Source organism: Plecotus auritus (genome assembly GCF_963455305.1).
Source record: "Plecotus auritus genome assembly, chromosome: 12".
In the NCBI taxonomy this organism is placed as follows: Eukaryota; Metazoa; Chordata; class Mammalia; order Chiroptera; family Vespertilionidae; genus Plecotus; species Plecotus auritus.
The window spans coordinates 11,759,147-11,782,935 of NC_137778.1; the positions used below are offsets into that span (position 1 = coordinate 11,759,147).

General features: G+C 50.2%; 1 protein-coding gene across 1 annotated transcript in view; it reads right to left on the bottom strand.

The window, feature by feature from the left end:
• The window catches only part of PLXNA2 (plexin A2), a 208,415-nt gene that overhangs the window by 103,822 nt on the left and 80,804 nt on the right, over window positions 1-23,789 (bottom strand). The window contains exon 4 of the mRNA XM_080648776.1: window positions 8,988-9,122. Within this exon, the coding sequence (XP_080504902.1) occupies window positions 8,988-9,122 (135 nt within the window). The remainder of the gene's footprint in view (window positions 1-8,987; window positions 9,123-23,789) is intronic.

Sequence of the window (23,789 nt, forward strand, 5' to 3'; positions counted from 1 at the left end):
CCACACACAAAAATATAATTACCACTACGAACGTTTATTAAGCAGGCAATATGTGCCAGGTACTTTTCAAAGTGCTTTTTATGTATTCATTCAATTAACTTAATCCTTAAGCAGATCTCATAATTAAGCCCATTTTGCTAATGAGGAAACCAGAGCACCGAGAGGTCAAGCAACTTGCCCAAGGTCAGCCATCAATGAGTAGCAGAGTCAGGACTTGAACCTAGGCAGGCGGGTGAGTCCAGAGCCCATGCTCTTCATAGGGTCAGAAAACCACCCCTCATCAGCCACTACCTGCCTCTTCACAATCTAGAGCCACTTCCCACGTAGGCCTCCTGTCTTCAACTATAAAGGGCTACTTTTCAAGAGAAAATCTCTGAGGCTCTACTATTCTGGGTTGCTGAGTCAGAGAGAAGGTGAGTCCTCTGTTACTCCAAGGAGGGACAAGGAGAGGCCTGTCGCTGGCTGGTATGAGTTACTTTAGTTATTGAGTGAGTGGTGTACCTTTGCTCTAGCAGTGCTGACTTTATATTGTATAATTGTGCACTGGCAGGGGGGGCGGGGGGGCGGGGGGAAGGGTTCCCTCAGCCTGACCTGCGCCCTCTCGCAGTCCAGGAACCCTTGGGGGATGTCGTGAGCCCGGCTTCTGGCTGAGTGGCGTTCCCCCTGTGGGAGCGCACTGACCACCAGGGGGCAGCTCCTGAATTGAGCGTCTACCCCCTAGTGGTCAGTGCATGTCATAGCGACCAGTCATTCTTCCATTCGGTCGATTTGCATATTAGTCTTTTATTATATAGGATGCTTTTTTTCATTGAATTTTTTTTTTTAAGAGAAAGGAAAGGAGAGGTATAGAGAAATAGAAACAATGATGAGAGAGAAACATCATGGATCAGCTGCCTCCTACACGCCCCGTACTGGGGAATCAAGCCTGCAACCTGGGCATGTGCCCTGACCTGGAATCAAACCGGCAACCTCTTGGTTCATAGGTCAATGCTCAATTACTGAGCCACACTAGCTGGGCTATATTGTAATTCATTTATACACCAATCTTCCCTCCTGAATGTGACCTCTCCGAGAGCAGGGATTCTATTTTACTTATCTCTACACAGAAGCACACTTACCAGTGTGGTTTCACATTGAAAGGGAACAGAAAGAAATCAAGAAGGTACCTATCTTCAAGGCAGCCCTGTTTATAAGATCTTGGCTGGAATATTACTTAGAAAGACTGCCCTACCTACATCTATATATGCAAATGACTTGTCAGGTGGACAGCTCTATGCATTATACATGGTAGACACTTAAAGGTCTATTGAATGAATAAGTCTGTATGCAAATGATATGCAAATTTTCCTATTTTAATTTGACCCTTGGGAACACCTTCAGGGACTCTAGGGCCCAGGTTGTTTTAATTTTCTTAATTGAAAGTCTTTTAGCACAACCAGTTTTCTCTCTGAGTGAAGCTGTTGTCAAGTTGGGAAAAGAATGCTGGGCTGGACCAGGTTAATTAGGATTAATTCTGGCTCTTCTGTAATTAAGAGGATGGCCTAGGCCAGTGGTCGGCAAACTCATTAGTCAGCAGAGCCAAATATCAACAGTACAACAATTGAAATTTCTTTTGAGAGCCGAAAACCGACTTCTGCGCATGGGCCAAGAAGTTTCAATTGCACTGTAGGTGTGCGCCCACACGTGGTATTTTGTGGAAGAGCCACACTCAAGGGGCCAAAGAGCCGCATGTGGCTCGAGAGCCGCGGTTTGCCAACCACTGGCCTAGGCAAGTGCCTGTCTTCTCTGGGCATCAGTTTCCTTATCTTTAAAATAAATGGAGGAAAAAAATAATAAAATAAGTGTGGGACTGGGGGTTCCTTCTGGTGTTGAGGCACCACGACTTCCCCTCTCTGGGTCATGGTCACCTTCTCCTGGGCAGTGGGGTGTGAGCATTCAGCAGTACCTGCCTAGAAAGAGAAATCAAATCCCTTGCCAAGGATTAGAGTCTCCAGCCCCCGCTGCCCATTTAGAGAAATGAGTTTTTTGGCGCCAGTTCTTTTAGCAGGGCATTGTGTTCAATCATTTCTTTCCAAACCAAAGGATTTTAAAATAAGAAGCTGGAGTTTTCTCTCTTCAATGCAACAAGCCAAGCATCTGATTCATAGGGTGGGTTTGCCTTGCCTCTCCCTGGTGTGAAAATATTTTTCAAAAATGCTCCAATGAGAATATTAATCGCCAAGGAATCAGCTCCATGCCGGCTTCTCTGAAACAGGGGGAGAAACGGAGAGAGGATGGAAACACAGGCTGGAGGTGGTCACTGCTCTCTGGGCCCCCTCCCCGGGAGGAGGGATCCCGCCCTTTCTCTGGGAAAGGCACTGAGATGTGGACAGGCTCCTGGCCCACACTGGGGGCCCGTCCTTAACCAGAAACACATGTGCATCAAAGGCTTGGATCGAAAGTGACACATTTGAAAACAAAAGTGCAGCAGAAACTCGCTTATCCTCACTTTCCTAATCCGCAAACTCTGTAATGCTCCCCCAAAGTCCCTGGGGCTCCACTGCAGCCCCTGCCTCCTCACATTCCCTCCTCCCCGCGGCTCAGCCAGGCCTCCCAGCCCAGGCAGCAGGCAGGGCTCCTGTTACCAGACTTCCAGGGCCTTGTAAAAATACACCTTGGCACGCTCGGCCTGCGCCCTGGGAGCCTTATCGCCTGGACTAAACAAATGTGCACAATCAAAATAATCGTCTGAGATGTCAAAATAAATGGTCAGGGGACATCTGGAAGCACGGCTCCGTGGCTCCGTGTTTTTTTCCTCCCCCTTCCCGGAGTCTTTACATGCCTTTCGGGTCTGGCAGTTCCGTGGCGTTGGCCACAGGTAGGAGGCTTGTATCCCAGTAGGCGCTTTGAAAATGCTTCTTATTTTGGGCCCTAGGTCCGGGTTTATAGTTGTCAGGCCCTCCCCCAAACCAAAGAAACCCAAATTTGTTCTCTGGTGAAGCCAGCTAGAGACTTCAGGCATGACATGGGGGGCGGGGGGGGGGGGGGACTGGTGTGTCCTTCCCCGCCCTACACGGGATCTTCACCCAAGGGTGTGTGTGTGTGGGAGGTTGGGGGAGGTCCTGTGCTGTACTTGAGACTTGCAGAGAAGTCGGGGGAGGGCTTCCCATCTTTGCAAATAATTTTTGTTTCTAATAGCACTGAGTCAAAGTTCCTCATGCCCCTACTCTCTTAAATGACTCAAAGTGTTGTGGTTAAAAAGTTAGTCTTCCGTAACCCGTGCGGGTAAGTTTCTTACCATCCATTGCCCCGCGTGCCCAAGGCGGACCACCAAAGAGGACCACCTTCTGAGTGGGCGGGTGCCACACTGCCACGGGTGCTCTCACGCTCTGCGGCTCCGTGACCCCGGGAGATAGGAAACCACGGATTTCTCTTTCCCGAGCCTCGTTGCTCAAAGCGTGCTCACGGGCCACAGGCATCGGAGTCACCTGGGTGACTGCTGTAGCGAGGTGAGGCAGGGGGAAAAGAGAACCGTGGGATTTCTAAGGCTAGGCCATAAAGAAGGCAAGAAAGTGTCTCTTTACTCTCACAGCCTGAGCTGCTGTCAGCTGTCAGCTGCTCCGGAAGGCTGACGATCCTGAGGCCACCATGCTGCGAGGAAGTCCAAGACACACGGCGAGCCTTGTCCAAGGCATGCTGGCCGCCAGTCCCAGCTGATCCCAGCCTCTGAGAGGAGAAGCTTCCAGAGGATTCTAGTCCCTAGTCATTCTAGTCCCCCCCACGCCATCAAGCTGTAGAGGAGGAAAAAACTCTTCTGGGTGCACGTTGTCTGAATTCCTGGCTTACACAGTTGATGTTTCACAACGGGTTGTTTTGCCCCTAAATTTTGAAGTGTGCCAACCACACAGCTATCAGGGCATGCAGAGCTGGGGCCTGAGTGTCCACGGCCTGGGCACGGCAGGCCGTCTTTGGCAATGAGCTTGAGACTTAGTTTACTTCCTGAGGAGTCCAGAATGAAAAGCCCACGGGCAGCCCCTTTCTGGCCAAGGATCCACACAGGCAGCCAGACCGGGCCCTGGCGGTGGGGGATGACCAGGGCGCAGGACCCCTCCCTTCTCGCCACAGATGCTGCAATACCAGCTGCTTGTGCCTCACACGTGGGCCTGGGGCTGCCTCTGCCTATATCAAGGGGAGCAGGACTGTTTAGTCTGCTGGGCACATTCCTGAATTTTTAAAATAAATAGGAGATTATGAGCAACTCAGCCTGATGCTGTCATTCGGCCAGGCCAGGGGCTTTGGAGGCATCCCGAGGGAGGGGCCTGCAGGCACGGCAGGTTGGAGATGTTTGATGAGACTGGGAACTGCCTCTAGCCCTCTCAGGGGATCCAGAGAACTTCTACCACTACTAATAACAGCAATGATAATAATCACTACCACGGTTTGAAAGCACTGATGATGTGTCAGGCACAGGGCTAGATCCTTTATGTATATTCTCTCAATCCTCACAATAGTTGCCATTCATAGGCCCATTATACAGATGAAGAAACTGAGATTCAGTGAAGTCAAATAGCTTTCTCAAAGCCACATGCCTACTAAGTGGCCACAGGTTGAGTGAAGAGCAGTCTGTCACCCATGCTCCAGCTCTTAACTGCTGGCCTGTGTTGCCTCTCCAAGCCTTGAAATAGACAGCAGCATCCCATGCCCTCCCCTCCCAGCCCCCCATTGCCAGCCTTTCTGCTGTTCCCAAGGCCCTTCCCAGCCTGCATACAGCCATTCTCCACTGCGACTCCCTTTTTCCATTTCACCCTTCGCTGGATCATTTTATGCCTCTATTCCCTCTGCTAATTCAAACTAATTAAAGTATAAAATAGAATAATTGCTTCCATCCCCATACTCTTTTTCTATCCACCCAGAGCAGAGTTAGGTTCCCTTTCTAGGAGTGGCCAGCCTGAGAAGTTGGGTGGAAACTGGGGCTATCGAGTTTCTTCTCATCTTGTCGCTTGGTTTTTCACTTGGCTCGCAGCCTTGATTTCCCCTGGACGTGCTGACTGACTTCCATTAGACACTGAAGATATGGGAGTGACTTGTATTCCCTCCCACAACATCTGTCTACTCGCTGTTGAGGAAGCTGGGTGGACTTTCTAGGGAAGAGCCAGGCATCTTATCAGGGGAGAGCCTGGGCGGATAACAGGATTGGGGAATGGGCTCCCAAAGATTCCCCTGGGTCTGGCTGGCTTCAGACATATTAACAGTGTATTAACTCAACTTGTTAGGCAGTGGCACTAATGACCCAACACTTCTGATTAGTCCTATTCCATTTTTAATTACATTTAATCAACACACACACACACACACACACACACACACACACACACACATACACACACACACACACACACACACACACACACACAGAGAGAGAGAGAGAGAGAGAGAGAATGAATGAATGAGCTATATTGAATTTTCTCAGCTCTGTGGGGAGATGAAAACCTCTATAGGCGGGCCTTGAGACTTGAGACTTCATTCTACTCTCACATGGTGTCATGAATACAATAGGGTGCCATATTTGGGGCTGGGGAGGGGAACAGAGAGAGCAGAGCTGGGAACAAGATGAAGACAGGGATGAGAGTAGGCTGCCCAAAGAATTATCATAAAGTGAAGTGACGGGAAGGCCCATCCCCATGATGTCTTGTAAGGTTTCAGGTCTTTCAGAGAACTCCAAAGTCTTAAGTCACTACCTCAAAATGAGACACACTTATCCACAGCCACCGGCATCGCCCCCTCTCTGTGCGCTCCCCCTTCGGGGAGGAAGTCCCCCCTATGAATTCACATGGCCTCATGAACTTTGAAGCCCGTCTACTGTGCTTTGGTGTTGTCTTCTGGAGAGAGGAGTCCCAGCGCCAAGACCTCAGAAAAACCTTGTTAAGATCTGAGAGAGACTGAGACTAGGATTGACTCTCTCCGTCTTTATAGGTGAGGAAACTGAGTCTCTGCCAAGTTAAGGGGCCAGGCCACCCAGCTTGTTAGAAGTGGGACCAGGACTAGAACATAGGCCTCCTGATCAGCCTGGGGCCACCTGCCACTTCACTTCCTTCTAATCACACTCATTGTCACCACCCTCCTGAGTCATGGAATCAGAAAGCCTGAGAGCTGGAAGGGGCCACATAAAATCTTCACATCGGCTATTTGTGTGGCGCTTGAGGCACTGGAAACCAGATTCCCATCTGTGGTCTCCACTGAGCCTCATGTTGACTCAAGACACATTGAGGAGAACTGACTTATAAAAGGCCGCCCAGCTAGAAAATGTTGAGATAGGATCCAAATTGGAGCTTTGGACTTCAGAGACAACCTATTATCTGATGCCGCTCCTTTATTTTAGAAGGGAGGTAACTGGCGCTGTGCGAGGGCCATACTTCCGGTTATAGCGAACGCTGGGCTAGAACCCAAGTCATCTGACTGCATTTTCATTGGTTGTTCTGTTGACAGACATTAAAGAGTTTCCTTTAGGAGGTCCGAGCTGTCTGTCTGTGAACACTCTGTGCTCATAGCTGCTCAGACTCAGACAGATGGGCCTCCTGAGCTGTTCTTGGCCCTCATCCCTGGCCCCAGCCCCTGGTGAAATCACCTGGCTACCTATTTCTACATGATTTACAGCTCCCCAGGTGACAGGCCTCAGAGCTCCACCACAAATCCCCCTGCTGCTCATAGTCCACCTGGAATATGTCACCTGCTAAAGACAGCCCCATGGCATTCAACCCAAACGCTTCCTATATCTGCTCAGCGTGACTGGCTACTACTGAGCCCCTCTGTCTGGTGCAGTTGAGGCAGAAGGAGAGGACGTTTAGAAATAAGTGACATGGACACTTGGTTTAGCCAGAACTGATGCTCTCAAAGGTGACACAAGATATGGCCTCAAGAGGCCCTTATATTCTCTAAAGGCCACTCATCAGCCTCCATCCCTGGCCTAGGCCTTTGGCCACATTTCAAATGCAATATCAGAAAGCAAACCATTTGAGAAACAGATATGCTCCTGAAAAACGGATGCATTGACTAAGGTCTCATTGGTCACTTCTATTTGCTGTTTCTGTTTTTCCAGTTCAGTGGGCTCAGAGAACCCAAGAAAGTGCTCTTACCCAGGGTTACCCACCTGGTCCTCAGCCATACATAATAATTAATGCCTTTTGAAAATATCATGTATAATGTGGGTCTATTTGATTCCTCAGACCATGCTTTTATCCACCCATCCAGATTGCCATCTATTCATCCCTCCCTTTATCTGTACGTTTTCTTGTAGAAAGTGTCTGGAATGGTGTTCACCAAATGTTAACAAGGTTTGGGTAGTGGGTATGGGGACTGGTTGTTACCTTGTTTTCTATATGTACTGTTGAAATTTGCATAGTGAGCACCTACCATTTTTTTTTTTAAAGAAATAACCCTTTGTTTATAAGAAAAAAATAGGAAGAAAAGGCAGAGTATTTATAGATTGAAACCTGATGTTATAGATTTCTGGGTATGTGTCTCTCCCTCATTAGACTGTAAGCAACTTCAGGGTAGCAACTGGGTCCCTTTACTTTTTTTTTTTTGTCCCATTACTTTTGATATTTTCTCAGTACATTGTTCCCAATAAACATATTTCAAGTAATGGGTTTTTAGGGCTCACCAACTGTTTTATTGGAACAATAGGTCAGTGTTTAATTCCAAGACTATCTTTCCCACTGAAGGTCAGGCAGAGCCTCCTCCAGCTCCACCAGGTTCCCATCTGGACCTGTTTATGCCTCAACTGCAGGGGCCACATGAAAGGACGTAAGAAGACAGGTGGGTTCAAGAGGATCTGGATGTAATTTGCATGTCATTAGCATATGATTTGTGCCATCTATTCTCCAGAAGTAATTTTCAAGTTAGAGCTGCATCACTGCTCCACCTCAGGCTGTCATGTGCCCATTCGCCTCTTCGTTCTTCCCTCCACTCATCCATCATCCCCGGAGTCAGAATGCTTACATTCAGAGAGAAAGGAGGGAAAGAGAACTCTGGGTGACACTGATCAAGGACACCTGGAATCTTGGCAGAGTATTTTGAGAGTGACACAGGAGCTAGAAGGCATCTTGTGAAAGTTTGCTGGACCTCTAGCCCAGCATCCTTGTCTCGCCTAAGTCATTGTCCTCAGCACCAAGACAGAGTCGTAGGCGTTTTTCTCCATCTTTGTTTGGCCTTTGTCTTCCTTACTGTGTTCAGGTCAATGTCAAGACCGCCAATTCTGCTGAACAACTGCTGACCCACTTACTGAATGAATGGATAAAACCAGCCTTTCCTAAGGACTTTGCTTTCTGCATCTCCATTGGTTTGCAGAATCCCCCATCTTCCCTGTTTCTTTTGCCCTTCACCATGGCTCTCCTTACATTTGCCTTCTCTCTGTTCACACATATTCAGACCAAATACAATCCAGGGAAATAATGCTCCAGCCCAGAGGGTGGGGAACCTGGTCAGGGTTACCCAGCAGAGGGTAGAATTCTATTTCTCAGGCAGAGCTTCAGCGTCTTAGTGCTGGCCAGCTTCTACCCTGCCTCATCTAAGGCGCAGGCCAAGATTTTTATCTCCTCGGGGGAGGCCCTCTCTTGGGTCTGTCTCTCCCAGGATTGGGCCCAGCCCGGAGGCCCGGATTATTTACACCTCTCTGGCTCCCTCAAGCAGCAGACTCTGTGGGCCTGGGAGCAGTAAATCTACCTCCTAATCACACCAAGCTGCTCCGCGCAGTCTGGCCCATTCCTGCGGGGCTGTTCATCACGCGCTGAGACAGGGGCTGTGGCCTAGAGAGAAGCCTGCGGGAAGTGGCTGGCCCCTGATGCTTCTCTCTGGCTCCCTGCAGGAGTCTCCCTGGACTCCGCCTCTCCCAGGCCCCTGAGCAGCAAGCCCAAAGATCTCCCTTGTTTGATGCAACAACTACTGCATAAAGGTCACAGGTTGTCAGCTCCTCTGGGCTTCAGAAAGGAGGGGTAGGCGCTAGCACTTACCTGTCTCTCTGACATGACGTACAGGTAGCGCTGATCGATGGAGAAGGCCATGTCCCGGAGGATGGGGCTCCCGTCTTTGAGCACAGAGACCATCTCATACTGAACCCCGCCATGGGGGGGACCATCAGCTCGAATCTGCACAAGAAACAAGGGCATCCTCAGCATCTGCACTCAGCAGTCTCCTGTGGGTGGGCCTCAGCCTCGGTAGTCTTACAGAAGATAATCACCCCACCCCACCACCAATTGCTGCCCTGACCCAGGTGAGGCTGCAGGGAAGACAAAGGTGCCCGTTAGCTCAAATAGACCATTTCCACTAAGATGAATCCTTTCCCACGTGGTCTGAGTGTGCCGAGTCTGGGATTTCTAATGGTGGCTTTATTTGTGTGCATATCCTAAATCCTTAAGTGTGATTTTGAATATTCCAATGTGGTCCTTCTGGTGTGTGTCTACAGACATTTATAGCACAGTATGATGAGTGTGTGTGCAAGTGAGTGTGTGCTTATGTACACACATTTGTGTTTGGGGTGAGAGAGTCAACATCGGCACAGGGTTTCTGTCTCAGGCACGTAAGAGAGAAGAATGGTGGGACAACACACAAACCACCAAAAAGCTAGTCAAGAGATGCAAGATTTTTGGATCTTAGAAAGGTCTGTCTGCTTCCAAACACAGCCCCTAAATGTCTGCAGATCCACTCGGTGAGATCCGGTGAGGCAGGAATCCCAGCTCCAGCTCTCGACTTGGACATCATCTCGTCCAGTCCTGGCTGCACATTAAATTCACCTGGAGAGTTTTAGAAAATATGGATGTCAGGGCTGGGTCCATTCATCAGAATCTCTGTGGGTGGGACCTGGGCATTCTTTTTGGATTTCAAAGCTTCCCAGGTGAATCTAATGAGCAGCCAGAGTCGCACTGAGGTAGCCCTGTGGTTCTCAAACCCTGAGAATCACCATGGGAGGGAGTTGGTAAAATGCTTTGCTGGGACCATGCCCAGAGTTTCTGATTCGGTGGGAATAAGGCCTGAGAATTTTCATTTCTAACGAATTCCCAGGAGATGTGATGCTGCTGATCTGAGGGTTTGAGGAGCACTAATCTAGTCTAAGCAGTATATGTAGAGAATACTAAGACTCGGTGGGGAGATGTCCCTAGGTCATCCAAAAGTTGGTGGCCGGGGTCCTTGGTTCAAATGTGACCCCACCCTAGGTTTCTTGTTCCCAGCATAGCAGTTGACTGTTGACCAACATTCCGTACTGGTGGCTCATTTCTTTGTTCTCTACTCCTGGAAACTCCTCTAGCTCAAGCCCCATCTCCTCCATGAAGTCTTCCTCAATCTCTTCCCCACACTAATTGCACTTCACTCAGATGCCTTTTTTCCTACCAGACATTTTGTCCTAGAATTATAATCAATTGACCTGTTCATCGCATATGTACTAGCTAATGTGTATTGGTGACCTATTTAAATTGTTTTCTAATTGCTTCACATGTGCAGACGTCCATCAACCTTTCTATTTCTCTTACAACCCTCTAACCCTGAGGACTAGAATGGGGCTGGGGACATACCTGTTAGTGGATAAAAGGGAATGCTTGAAAGATATTTGTTGAAAGGACATGCACTACAAACCAATTGATAAAGTATTATGGACTCTTTAGTGCTAAATCAAAATGAAGTCAAAGGACATTTTCTTTGGAAGACTTTAAGATTAAGCCTTCCTGTCCCAATTCCCTTTCTAACCATCTCCTCCCCGCTCTGCCCATTTTTCCCACCCCATAGAGAGCTCCTTGGGGGAGGACATGGCTTATTCATCCCAAGGGCTGAGCCTGGTGCCTGATGCCACAGGTAACATGTCAGGATGGACAAGTGGAGGCATCCTCGGTTCCTATTGGCCGAGTAGGGAGGGTTAAGAGCATTACTTATTGCAGAGATGGGGAAGTAGGACCAGTGCTTCCATTCATATTTCTCTACCTTCCTGACAATGGCCTACTTAAAGGGCCTGAGCCAGGGCATGGTCTGTACCTGCTGCAATGGGATTGGACTGGAGTGGGTGGGAGGTAGACCATGAGCCCACTGTGAATGGGGAACCATGTGGCCCTGGATTTCCTAGTGGCAGAAACAGCAGATTCCTGCCTGAGGCCTTGTGCCCAGCCCCAGGTTGAGAACAGTAGAGTAGGGCCTGGAATCAGGATATTGTTTCTCCTCGTCGCTTTGATGGTTGAGATGAAGATGAGGAGGTAGCCTCAACGGAACCAAAGAAATTCTGCTCTCAGCCATTCCTACCCAAGTACCTCCCTTTGTGGGCAAGACTCTCCTGTTTCCCCTAAGCTTCTCCTTTGCCTCTTTTCTGCCTGACTAGTAGCTTCCTGCTGTTCAAAGCTGTTGCCTTGGCAACTGTCACTAAGCCCCTCCTTCCAGGGGAGGGACCAGGCATCACTGAATTCATTCTCACAGGGTGGAGGAAGACTCTGGGGTCAGTGATGATGCTATGGGGCTGAGGCTACTGTCCTGCTCCCTGAGCAAATCTGATTATGGATTCAAGTAGAGTGAAGAGCCAGGGTCTTTATGTGGAAAAACACCCCACCATTAAATTGGTTCCCCTTAGCATTCAAAGCAGCACTCTCTCTCAGATGGACAGATACCAAATTTCCATGAGACTCTTGCAAAAGTGGTAGCTTTTAGTCACGAAAGTTCTTGTGCTTTTGCCAGAGGAAGAGGGAAGAGGTGGCTGTCATGACTCCTGGTTGGCTTGACCTCAGCCTTGTATCTCCATATCATGGGAAGTCCAGGCTCCATTCTTCCTCTCAAGAGGAAGTGTCCAGTGACTCTTGCCACCCTCCCTGTGACAGATACTCCTCTCCTGTGAGATTCCAAGGCTCTGACTCAGGCCCAGAGGCTGCAGAACTTGCCCCCTCTTTCCGGCCTGGCCCAGGATCTCTCTGCCTGGGAGGCCAGTTACCCCCCTGCCAAGCAGAGCAGCCCCCCTCCCCACAAGCCTGGGCACCTGCCTAGACCCCCAGCAAGGCCAGACACAAAGTCAGAAGGAGGAACACCACATGCCTGGCCCTCCCTCTCTGGTCCCTGGGACTAGATGGTACCCAGGGCGAGGTTGAAGCTGGGATTGTGCCAAAGACAACTTTTCACCACATCCTCTGCTGCATCCCAGTTAGGACCAATCCCAGCCATTCACCTCTTACTGAATCAGAGACCTAAGCAGATTTGTTGTGTTTTGTTTTTTATTTCCTTCTGCAACCCCAATCTTTTAATAAACCAGTTAAAGCCAGAATCTAATCTGTATAACGCTCAAATGGCAGAGCTAAAACCAAACCAGAACAGAAAATGTTCTTGGAGCTGAACCTGAACTAAGCTATCCTATTTCACTCCGTCTAAATTCCCCGAGAGAAGAGTCGCACTGCCCAGGAAGCCCAGCGCCTCCTCTCACTCTCATTCCATGCTCTCTGCCTCCAGCTTGAGCCTCTCCCAGAAACCTTCAGGAGGGCAGAGAAGATGGAAAGTGGGCCAGGAGGCCAGGGGGAGAGTCAAAGAAAAGGGGGTGGGGCCAGGGACTGGCAGGCAGAAGGCAGGGGAGGCCAATTGAGCCGCAGAGGTCTTTCCCAGCCTTAATTCTCTTTGCTCCCTTTGGCAACACACCGAAGTGGGCAGAGCATGGGTCTGCGGTTCAGGGTTCCTGGGTTTCTGGTCTGGCTCTGTTCTTGCCTGGGCTTGATTTCTGCTTACGGGTATTCTTTTAGGTCCGTTACCTTGTCTCTCTGAGCCTCAGTTTCCCCCTCTGAGTAACAGGAAGAAGCAATCTGCTTGGGCCCTGTCAGTGAAAAGCACAGATTGTATGATACTGCTGAGATTCAAGGGCTTCGGAGCTCATCTCATCCAAACACTTCCATTCAAGGGACACAACTGGTGGAACGGGGGCTCCATCTGGCTCCCAGCTGGTGTGATCCAGAGGAAGCGCATGGCTGAAGGAGGCTAGGGGCTAGGCAGGAGGGTCCTCTTAGCGGGGAGGAGGGTTCAAGGTCAGCCAGAGGGAGCAAAGGGAATTAGGGCGGGGAAAGACCTCTGCGGCCCAGTTGGCCTCCCCTGCCTTTTGCCTGCCAAGCCCTGGCCCCACCTCATCTTCTTTGACCCCCCTGGCCTCCTGGCCCACTTTCCAACTTCTCTGCCCAAATTGTTCTGTCTGGGATAGGAAGGGTTGAGTTTCAAAGTTGTCCCCCATCCCTGCCAGACCCAGGGTGATAGTGAGGGGCTGCCAGAGAGTCCCAAACAAAAGTGGGTTTTAAAATCCACCTGGTTGAGTCTATTGTGTGGTGGCCCACAAAGTGACAGTTCCATTCAGCTTTGAAGCTTGTGTCCCCAGGGCCAAGTTTCAATGCCCACTAAGACAACATTAAACTGAATTAGGCCAAGACCACACGGCTAAGGGTGGTAGAAGGAATTCATTCACACACAAACCTATGTCTCTCCTAAGAAAGAATAACAATGGGCGACTCTAGCTGTTCATTGTGGTTAAAAGTCCAAATTCTCTCCTTGCCCACTCTTCCTCCTTCAGACCCCAAGGCCAAAGTGGGACAGTCACCTCTTTCCTGGGAGGCAACGATAAACTCACAATCTAATTTGGTTGGTGGCTACAAGTCCATTTCTCAGGGATGGCGCTGGGGCTGTGAAATCCAGGGGAGATTTACTGTCCTTTCCCCAGATGGGAGGGGCCTCTTGGAAATGAGAATGAAATAGTAATCCTATTAGTAGCTTCCCTTTAAATCACAGCTAGGTCTGTGCAGAAATTAATGGCAGCCTCTTTACTTGAACATCCAATTCAAATCAGCATATCCAATTAACTAGCTTACCTACAGGCCCCCCCGAACTCTTCCTCTTGTACATCAATTTCTTCTCTAGTTAGTCCTAAATTATGGTGCCTTTGCTTGGAGTGTGATGCTGTAATGTCACTTTATTAGTAGTAGTCATCGTCATAGTCATTTTTTCAAGATCAGCTGATGAGCAGAAGAATTGGGAATTCTCTTCTTGGGCCTCCCAGTAGGAAGCAGATTTGTGTGAGAGGCATCCCCTCACAGTGGGAGGCACTGGTTCCTGTCTGGAGGGCTGGAATGGAATCCCAACTTTCTCAGTAATTGGCTATGTGACTTCAGGCAACTCGCTTCACTTGTTTGTGAAATGGTTTCCATTGCTGCCAAATGAGAGTGGTAGCGCCTGTCCTGACTAGCTCAAAAAAGATGTCGTGAGAATGAAATGAGTTATTAGCTATGAATTTCAGTATCATCCCATAGGCATTTAGTACCTGCCTACGGTGAGCCAGGCCTGTGCTAACCGCTGGGGACACTGTGAGAAAGGATCCTCTTAGGAAGCCCAAGGAATAGGGAAATGGACAATTCTACCCTCTTCACAAACACATGGGGGGCCTGGGGAGGCCAGCCTGTGGGGCAGGACAGCCCCTCACCTAGAGCCGTGAGGGAAGGCTTCCTGAAGGAGGTGACACCTCAACTGAAAAGCAGAGGCGGAAATGTGAGTTCTTTGCAAAATTTAAAGCGTGATGTCCTACAAATATGAAACAGTTGTTGTCACGTTTGAGCCCAGGCTTCTTGGAAACTTGGTGTTGCAGACCTGACCTGCAGTTACTGAGGGCTCAACAATTTCAGCCCTTGTCATTTTTTTGTCCTAAAATTCACTTTGGAAGAGGCCTTTGTGACTTGATTGTATCTCTGCCTCAGGACTCTGGGTTGCATGGCATATAAATGTGTGTGTGCATGTGTGTGCATATATGTGCGTGTGTGTGTGTGCGCGTGTGTGTGTGTGCACGAGCGTACATTTAGACCTTTAAAGAGGGCAAGGTGGAAAAAGCCTGGCGCTGCCCAGACTGAACTCAGTAGTGAGTTAATGAGCGAGTGTGTCTGCAGCTGCGCATTTAGTGCTGAGAGAAGGGATTCATGCCGAAGTTTATTTCTGTACAGCTTCATGACCCGGATTATTTATAGATGGAAGTCTTTAGTAAGTTCAGCCTCTGAGATTCTTCTTCCCTCTATCCTGCACACACACACACATGCACACACACAAGCAGCAGCAACGTCCAGGGCACCTCGGGCTCGCCCCCCAGCCCCCACCCTCTGGAGCTGTGCACACATTAACTAACCATGCAGAGTCATAGCCAAGCAGGCGAGGCTCCCGGAGGACAGCTGGCCACCTGGCCCTAAATGCTTGGCTAATTGGAGAGGGACACGGGAGCCTGAGAACTTGGCCAGTGGGCTGCACTGATCCAGGAGAGGGGGAGAAGGAAGACAAGGCCCAGGATCTGCCTGCCCACGAAAAGGAAGGAGGTCACTAAGATGTGCTAAACTTGGAGAATTCTGGCCACCCCTCCCTTACACACACACACACACACACACACACACACACACACACACACACTTCCAACACTGGTCCCTAGGGAGTTGGAGAGTTGTCAGTTACTCACGGGGGCTCTGACATTGGAGAATGACATTTTCATGTACAATTACTTCTATTTCTGTGCATGTTAGCAATCTGCCCTAAACACTAAACTGCAGGTGATGGGTTAGCAGAGGGGTGCATGGGGCTACAGGCTCCTGGTCTTCAGAGGGCCACGCCAAGGAGGGCTTTCCCCTGAAACATGGCGCCAAGGGGTCTAAGAGGAAGCACTTTTCTGGACTGCACCTTGGGACAGCCTGAGATTTAAGAGCCTGGCTTGTGACCGGGGATAGTGGATGGTGTGAATATTTTATTGAGCACCTACTCTGGGTAAAGTAAGTGTTCAGGAGTTGGGTTGGAGGTTGGCTGGAGTGGGTAGTGTTGTTTTTTTCGTTTCCCTAAATCGTGGCTTCTCTGCTCCTCCTCAGCCAGGGGCGGAGGGCCCAGCAATCACGGATCCCTGTTGCCCACAGGACTGAGAAGAGCAACCTTTGCTCCCCACCTTCCTGAGGTTAGTGGCTCACTGCGCTCCACCAGGGCACCAACGCTCCTATCCCAGAAGCCTCTCCCTTTAGACTCAGGGGGAAAGGACATCAAGACCCAGAAGCAAAAGAATCCAACTCTGGGGTCTCCCTCTGTCAAGAAGGGCTTTGAGCTTCAAGGCGGGAAGGGACAGGAGCCTGTGCAGGTGAGTGGCATGGGTGGGGCAGTTTCTGAGCTCAGGGCTTGGTCTCAGACCAGCCCCACCTTTCAGTGTTGCTCCTACTCAAGACTCGGGCAGGTCAGGAGGCTCCGGGAACAGGATGAAGCTGCCAGGGGCAGAGGAAGCACTTGATTGTTCTGGGAAACAAATAAGATAAACACAGCCAGGGACAGCTAAGGCATTAAGCAGCCTCAGATGAAATCACATCACGCAGTGGCAAAGCAATAATTCACAGGGAGCATGCACAGAGCTGGGGGGAGCGTAGAGGGATGGGAGGAGGAATTAATAAAGAATAATGAGCAACTTCTGCCAAACAGAATCTCCATTGACCCAAAGCTCTAATATGTGGGGCTCCAGGCAAGTGCACACAGGTTCCCGCCTGGGGACGCCCTGGCTGCTTCAGGATTGAATGAATGATTTAGAACCGTCCTTTAGAGCCCATGTGGGGGGTGGTGCAGCCTTCCTCACCCAGCTCAGGGACAGGGTGTGGTGAGAATTAGGCACAATGACACTCAGGTTAACTACCTTGCAAGGCCCATCACACTGCTAGGGAAGACCAGGTAAGGGAACCCAGCCCTCCCTGGGACTGGATCTACAGGCTTTCTTTCTTTAAAAAAAAAAAAAAAAATATATATATATATATATATATATATATATATATATATTGATTGATTGATTTCAGAGAGGAAGGGAGAGGGAGAGAGAGATAGAAACATCAATGATGAGAGGGAATCATTGATCGGCTGCTTCCTGCACGCCCCACACTGGATATTGAGCCTGCAGCCTGGGCATGTGTCCCAACAGGGAATCGAACTATGACCTCCAGGGTCATAGGTGGACGCTCAACCACTGAGCCACACGGGCTGGGTGACACAGGCTTTCGAATGGCTTCTCTCCCTTTATTAATTTAGCTTCAAGGGTTTATTGAACCTCTATTGAACATGGCCATCAGTGTGCAAAAGGTTGGAGATATTAGCAGGAATAATCTTGAACCCTCTATGGGACAGGCTTCCCATTTCACAGAACAGGACCTGTTCAGTGTCCAGGTCACACAGCTGGCCAGGGGTGCAGGGAAGCGCAGAGCGGGTCTGCCTGATGCCCAAGCCTGGATTCTTGTCTTTCATCCAGCCTCACTCTGAAGCCTTGGTTTTCCCAACCGGTAAGTCCAACCAGAGGATGCATCTGATGCCTGTAGTGGGACGCAAAATTACATCCCAAGACTGCTGAGTGCCCCTGGAGATAAATCCTGGGACACAAAATAGATCACATAACTGTCTCCCCCAGGATGACAAAGAAAGGCACCTGTAGTCTGGAAAAAAGAGCAAAGGATGGGTGTCTGAGAGGGCTATTACCCTCTTTAATTAACTCGTTCTTCTCCAGGGCCTAACAATGTCCTGCATTTTATAATCTGGAACAGTCATCTCTTGCTTTCATTGACATTGAGGATGGCACTGCGGGCTGCAAGGAGAAGGGAGGTCAAGATTTGTGTGCGCAGCAATCCGACCCTGGGCTGTGCCTGAATGCAGGGGACTCCTTGAGATTTTCAAAGGAAAAATCATTTAAAGAACGTGTGTGGCATGTGTATACCACGGTGCAGAAAATGCGTGGTAACTGGGAAAAAAAAAAAAAAAAAAAAAGCGGAGACCACATCCCTGTCTCTGTATTTCTCTCCCATTGCTCGCGGGCTAGGTCTGAGTCTTTATTGCCTCTTATCTGTGCTACTGCAATAACCTGAGAAATCTGCCTGCCTCCAGCATATTCCTGCTCTAATCTGTCCTCCCAAACACTGCCAGATTAATCTTCTTAAAACACTTATTTGATCCTGCCTTTTCTGTATGCAAAACCCTTAAATTTCAGGTGTTTGTAATTTTCTTTCTCTTGCTTATCTCAAGCTCCTAATTTTTAAAAAATAATGAACATACACTCAGTTAGGAATATGGAAAAGAATAAATAGTTGCATGCACCCATGCACGCACACACAGAACACCTTGACTTGCCCCCACTGGTAATTTAGAAAAGTCATTTAGGGGTTCGCTAACACGGCCTTCTCACTATTTTCCAATGATGTCTCCGGGTTTTTGGTCTTGAGGCCTTTGCTTGACAATTTATTCTACCTCCCAGATCCTGACTATCCTTCAAGGCCCAATCCAAATGCCACCTCCACCATGAAGCCTGTCCTGATCCCTCCTTTGAATTCTCATAGCGCCTAGCGGTATCTCTTGGCACACTCACTGGTAAACACATGCAGTTATCTTTCCTGAGGTGGTAAGTTCCCAGAAAGCAGGCACTGTGTTTTCTACAGCTTCCTATGCCCCCCTGCATTGGGTACTACTGTGCATACCGCAGGCCCTCAAGGGCACATGCTGATGGAATGCATGAATCCTGCTCTGGGACCTGGGCAGGGGTGGCACATTAGCCACGGCTCACGTATATGCAGCCCCTATGATTGTTAGACATCCTCCGAAGGGTTCTACTATTCCCATGTTATGTGTGAGGAAACTGAGGCACAAAGGGGTGAGATAATTCCTCAAGGTCACACAGCGGGGAGGTGGAAGAAACAGAACCTTATGCGTGTTGGGCCTTCACTTTTCTAGGCCTCTCTTTCCCCATCTCTAGAAAAGAATGGGTGGAGAAAGAAGGAATCTTGTTCCGCCATTGCCCTGCCCCCCAACCAAATCTTCTGGAACTGGCACCGAAACACACTACACACATTTGCTTCTGCCGAAACGGTCTTTTTGCCTCCCCATTGGACCTATAAGGGCTCTTAGGAGGAAAGCACTAAACACTCAAGGTGCTGTTATGTAAAGAACTCCGGGGCCGCTGAGCTGGAGCTGTGCTGGCTCAAAGGCAGACGGAAAGCAGGGGTTAAGGTCACGATGATGGGATGGGTCAGAGCTGGGGTCTGAGACTCAGAGTCACAGGAAGAGGAGTGAGGCCAGAAAAGGGTGAGGCCAGAAAGCCTCCCTCCTGAAATCCGGAGCAGCCCACACAGGGTGGCTCAGGACACCCATGTACTCTGCTCTGTGGGTCTTTCTGGCAGAGCCCAAGGGCAGAGCAGACAGCTGTGGGGGGAGAGGGAGGTGTCTAGCTCCTTTCAAAGATTCTGTTTGAATAGCGGTCCCCTTCACACCTTGGCCCATCTCCCCTCCCAGCAGAGGGACTTTAATAAGGAGCGGCTCCGTGACAACAGACCCCTAATGAATTCATTGCTATTCTTCTGGGGCCAGGTCATTCTAAGCCAAGTGGGGTGGTGAGCAAGGGTTGCCTGGTCTGCTGGATCTGCATGGACTCCAGCTCTGCTCCCTGGCATCACGGCTCGGGACCCTTCCCGGTCACCTTGTTCTCTTTGGCTGGACACCTGCTTCTCCTTGACGCCCACCCCTCCTGGCACCGACGCCCCACAGCTGCCGGGCACAGTGCCAGCACGCAGACCTTGCTGGTGGCTGGGAACAACAGGTGCCAGGATCTCCTTGGAGAGGGAGAAGGAGGGAAGCAGAGGCCTTGTGAGGGGCAAACTGACTGCCTTTTCTCTGAGACTACCCAATGGGCTGAATGGTCAGCCGCCTCCCACATTCTCCAGACCCCCGAGGGCTCCCACCATCCAGGACACTGTGCTCCTGGACCTTGCGCCCGAAGGGTGGCGGCATTTCTATGCCCCCTGCAATTCTCTGCACGAGGATGTGAGCAGATGGCAGGGACCGTGGCCACAGGGCCCTCTCCTAGCGATGCTATGAAACACAAAACCTTAGAGAAATCCTCCCTAAAGCTGGGTCACACCTGGTGATGATGGAAATTAAAGAACACACAGGTCTGTCTCCGCAGCTACTTTCTAGATTTTCCGTTTGCTTCCTAGGTCTTCTAGGCCCCACACTTCCATCTTCCCTTCCTATAGGCGCTGACCGTCCAGTCAGGGCTGATGTCTTACCAGTAACTGGCTGGGGCAGAGGCCACCCAGGGACACTCAGCCAGGGAGTTCAGTCTCACTTCCCTCGCCTGCAGAACCGATAGGAACAGCACTGCCTACAAGACAAGGCTGCGTGCGGCAGGAACACATTAGATGAGGAATGTGAAAGCAGTGGGGACGCTGGAAAGGAGGCGTGGAGGCAAGGACTTTTTGATTGATTCACTTTCAATCCAGAGATTTGGGTGGGACGCAACTGAGGAGGAAAATTGGGCAGAGAGGAAATTCTTCAGGGGCCCACTGGGGCAACTGGTCACCCCTGCTCACTGTCCATTCCAGGGGAATAGCTGGGGAAGGAGGAGGGGGAGGAGGGAGGGGCAAAGAGGATGGAGAGCATAAAGAGGGGAGGGGTGGGAGGGGGAGGGTAAGGTGAGGGTAGGAGGAAGGAGTAGAGGTGGGAGGAGGAGGAGTGGGAGAAGGAAGAGGAGGAGAAAAGGCAGAGGAGGGGAAGGGGAGGGAGGAGGAGAGGGGCAGGGGGAGAAGGGAAAGGAGGGGGGTGGAGGAGGAGAGGTAAGAGGGGAGGAGGGGGAGAAGGAAGAGGAGCTCAGCCCTTTGCACTGGGGGAGTGTGCAGCCTGCTTTTGATGACAGCCTCTCTGAGTGGCTGAAGGAATGGTTTGGCCAGGGTCTACATCGGACCTGTGCTGGGACACAGAAGGCTGAGGCCACCGGGGCCAAAAGGATGGCAGTGTCTGATTCAGACCCTTTTTACTTTGTGAAAACGAGAAAGTGAGGGGGAGGCTCCAGTCATTACCCACCGAGAGAAGGCGGCTCAGGGCAAACCTACCCACTTCTAATCTGCTCCTTAAAAAGAGCTGCAAGGAGAGACAGTGTAGCTTTTGTGCAAAGTACTAAAGCATCCCCCTCTCCTGCCCCTCCCACACCCCACTCCTCTCTGTTTTTTTCTTCCAGAAAAGCGCTTCTCCTCTCCAGGGACTGGAATCATTAACTGAACAGCACTCTGCCTCTCATAGCTTTTGACAATTTGGCAGTGGGCTGGAAAGTACCAGAGACACTGCAAAGAAGCCGAGGGAGAGAGGGTGGGCCAAGGGGATGGTGTGTGCCTGGCCCCTGGCCCGACACCTGGATGCTCTGGCTCTGCCTCCCCTTCCTGCCCAGCTCCGTGGTCAAGGGAGTTCAGGGTCGCCAGCTGCCAGGGAGGGGTGGTGGGGTGGGCAGGGAACACCACAGGGCTTCCTGTCCTCACCCCCTTTTGCTGTTGCCTGGAGGCTGCCTGGGGTGGCTGACATCCAAGCTGGACACGGGTGCCCCAAGGAGAGGCAGGAGTGAACACCTGTCATCCCACCTGACACCTGAGCCTCCCATGACAAGCGGCGGAGGCACACCTGAGGGCTGAGGTGTGGGAAGACGATGGGGCTGGGCAAGGAAAGATGGACCTAAACAATGACCTTAGGCAGCAAAACCCAACTCCTGGACATTTCCGAAGAGGGAAAAAAGACAGGTGAGGGGAAGCAGGCACAGGGATTTCCCAGTCAGGTTCTGATGAAGACAGAGCAAAGAGAGCATTCTGGGGCCTCAGGAGACGCAACCTAGGTTGGAACATGCAGAAGTGGCTTCCAACAGTCGCAAGCATTAGGAGCTGATGGTTTTGAGGGATTCCTCAGAAGGGGCTTTGGGTCCCCAGCCACCTGGGGAGGATCAGAGAACTCCGCCCCTTTGCCTTACTCAGGGTTCTGCTCTCACAGTAGGAATCTAGCCTTATTTGGCAACCCTGGCATGTGTAAGTGACCACTTATTAAGCTCAAATCCTGTGTTGGACAGGGCACCAGGTGCCTTACACAAAATATCTACGTTAATCCCCCAAGCCCATTTCACTGATGAGGAAACTGGGGTGCAGAGATGTTAAATAACACACCTTAGGTCACAGAGCCAGTGAGAGGCAGGCAGAGATTGGAACCTGAGCCGGTTTGATTGTGTGAGCCTTTATTAAGCCACAGGCCTCCCAAAAATGCATCCCCCTTGCCATCTTACTATCATTTTAATGGTCTTATTCAGCTGTCTGAGCCCCTATAGAAGTGGCAACAAAAATGATAAATTCCCAGATGTAGAGGCTGGATCTATAGAGTTCATTTTATTCAACTTTTGGCAGCGTGCCAAGCATAAGGGGTTGCTTTAAAAAAGTTGCAAGCTTCCCTTGAATCACGTCGGAGCTCCGGCAAGCCACAAACTTGGATCACAAAAGCTAAATCATCAAGCCTCACTTTCCTTAATGGCCTTATCTCCTCGCTTCTTATTGTTGGTTACTCCAGGAGAGTAATTTATTGAATGTTGATTATTCCATGGATGTCACAGCCTTGGCATCTTACCGTGAGTTATTGTAAGAAATCGCCACATAAAAGATGCTTCTGATTTTGATGTCCAACTTTTGTCCTGGTTTCTGTACAAGGTTTCACATGATAAATCACGTATAGAATGTGACATCTGGGAATTGTCTCTCTCCTGAAAAATAGGTCTACTTCTATCAGAGAGTACGGATTTCTATCTAGTTCATCCCATTTCCCTTTTGGATTTGGCTGCCAGGAGACTCAGGCCAAATCTGATGCTGGGTGATGGTTCCTATATGAGCTTTATTGCTGACATAATTACTTCCACTCCACTCTGTGGCTTGGATTTTCTGGTTCCATGCTCGTTTTCATTATATATGTTTGCCAAATCTTTTCTTCTCAGTTACCTAATGCCTTCTCTGAAAAGTGGGTAGAAATATATACAAATAGTTACTAATTCACGCACTAATATAATGTTTGCATGGATGCATTTTCACTGTTGTATGTTGCCTTGACATATTCTCAGGCCTTTTCACTATGTGCTTGTATTCTTTGTCTCTGGGTAGGAGTTAGCCAGTGAGTGTATCTGAGGAACTGGACTACTCCCAAGATGGTTAAGTATGTATATAAAAAGCTTGTGGCCGTAACACCATAACGACCAACAACCGGACGGGGAACCACGGGGAACCGGGTGGGTGGCGGCAGTGGCCGGAGTGTAGCAGTCTGGGTCACTAGGAGGTGCATGGAGCACCTCTTGGTCCCTCTCCCCGGCCCATGAGCCACTCGCAGTGGCAGGGCGGGGCTCACGGCCCATGCGGCTCAGCCCACAGGCTTTGATCGCAGCAAGGCTGGCGGACGGCAGGCAGGCGGGGCAGCAGGCAGGTGGGCCGGCAGGCAGGTGGGCACAGCAAGGTGGGAGCGGCGAGACGCACATGGGTAGGCAGGGCTGCGCGATTTCACAGACTGGGCTTCCAGTATATATATATATACATATATGATGCGTTAGAAGAGAGGAAAGAGGTGAGGAGACAGATTCCACGTAAAACCTAGAGCCAGTGGTCAGTTAGCCTTCGGTTGGGCTAATAAAAATAAAACTCCTTACATCAGCTATGGGTCTGGCCCATAACAATGCTCCCTACCTATGTGTGACATGGAAGAATGAATGAATAAATTAATGAACAAATGCTTCTCTGAGCCAAGAGATTCTTCTCACAGAAGAGAAGGCAAGAACTGTTTGGCAGAGGGGCTCTCCTTCAGGTCTCAGAGGAGGCTTGAAATCAAGGGTAGAGTGCAAGCTCCCACCCTACCCTTGTCCCCTGGCCAGGCCGAAAGCACAGGTCACCTGCACGCTGTGTGGCGAAGCTGGGTCAGTGAGCGGGTTACCAGAAGAAGGAGAGAGGGAAAAGAGGGAGGAG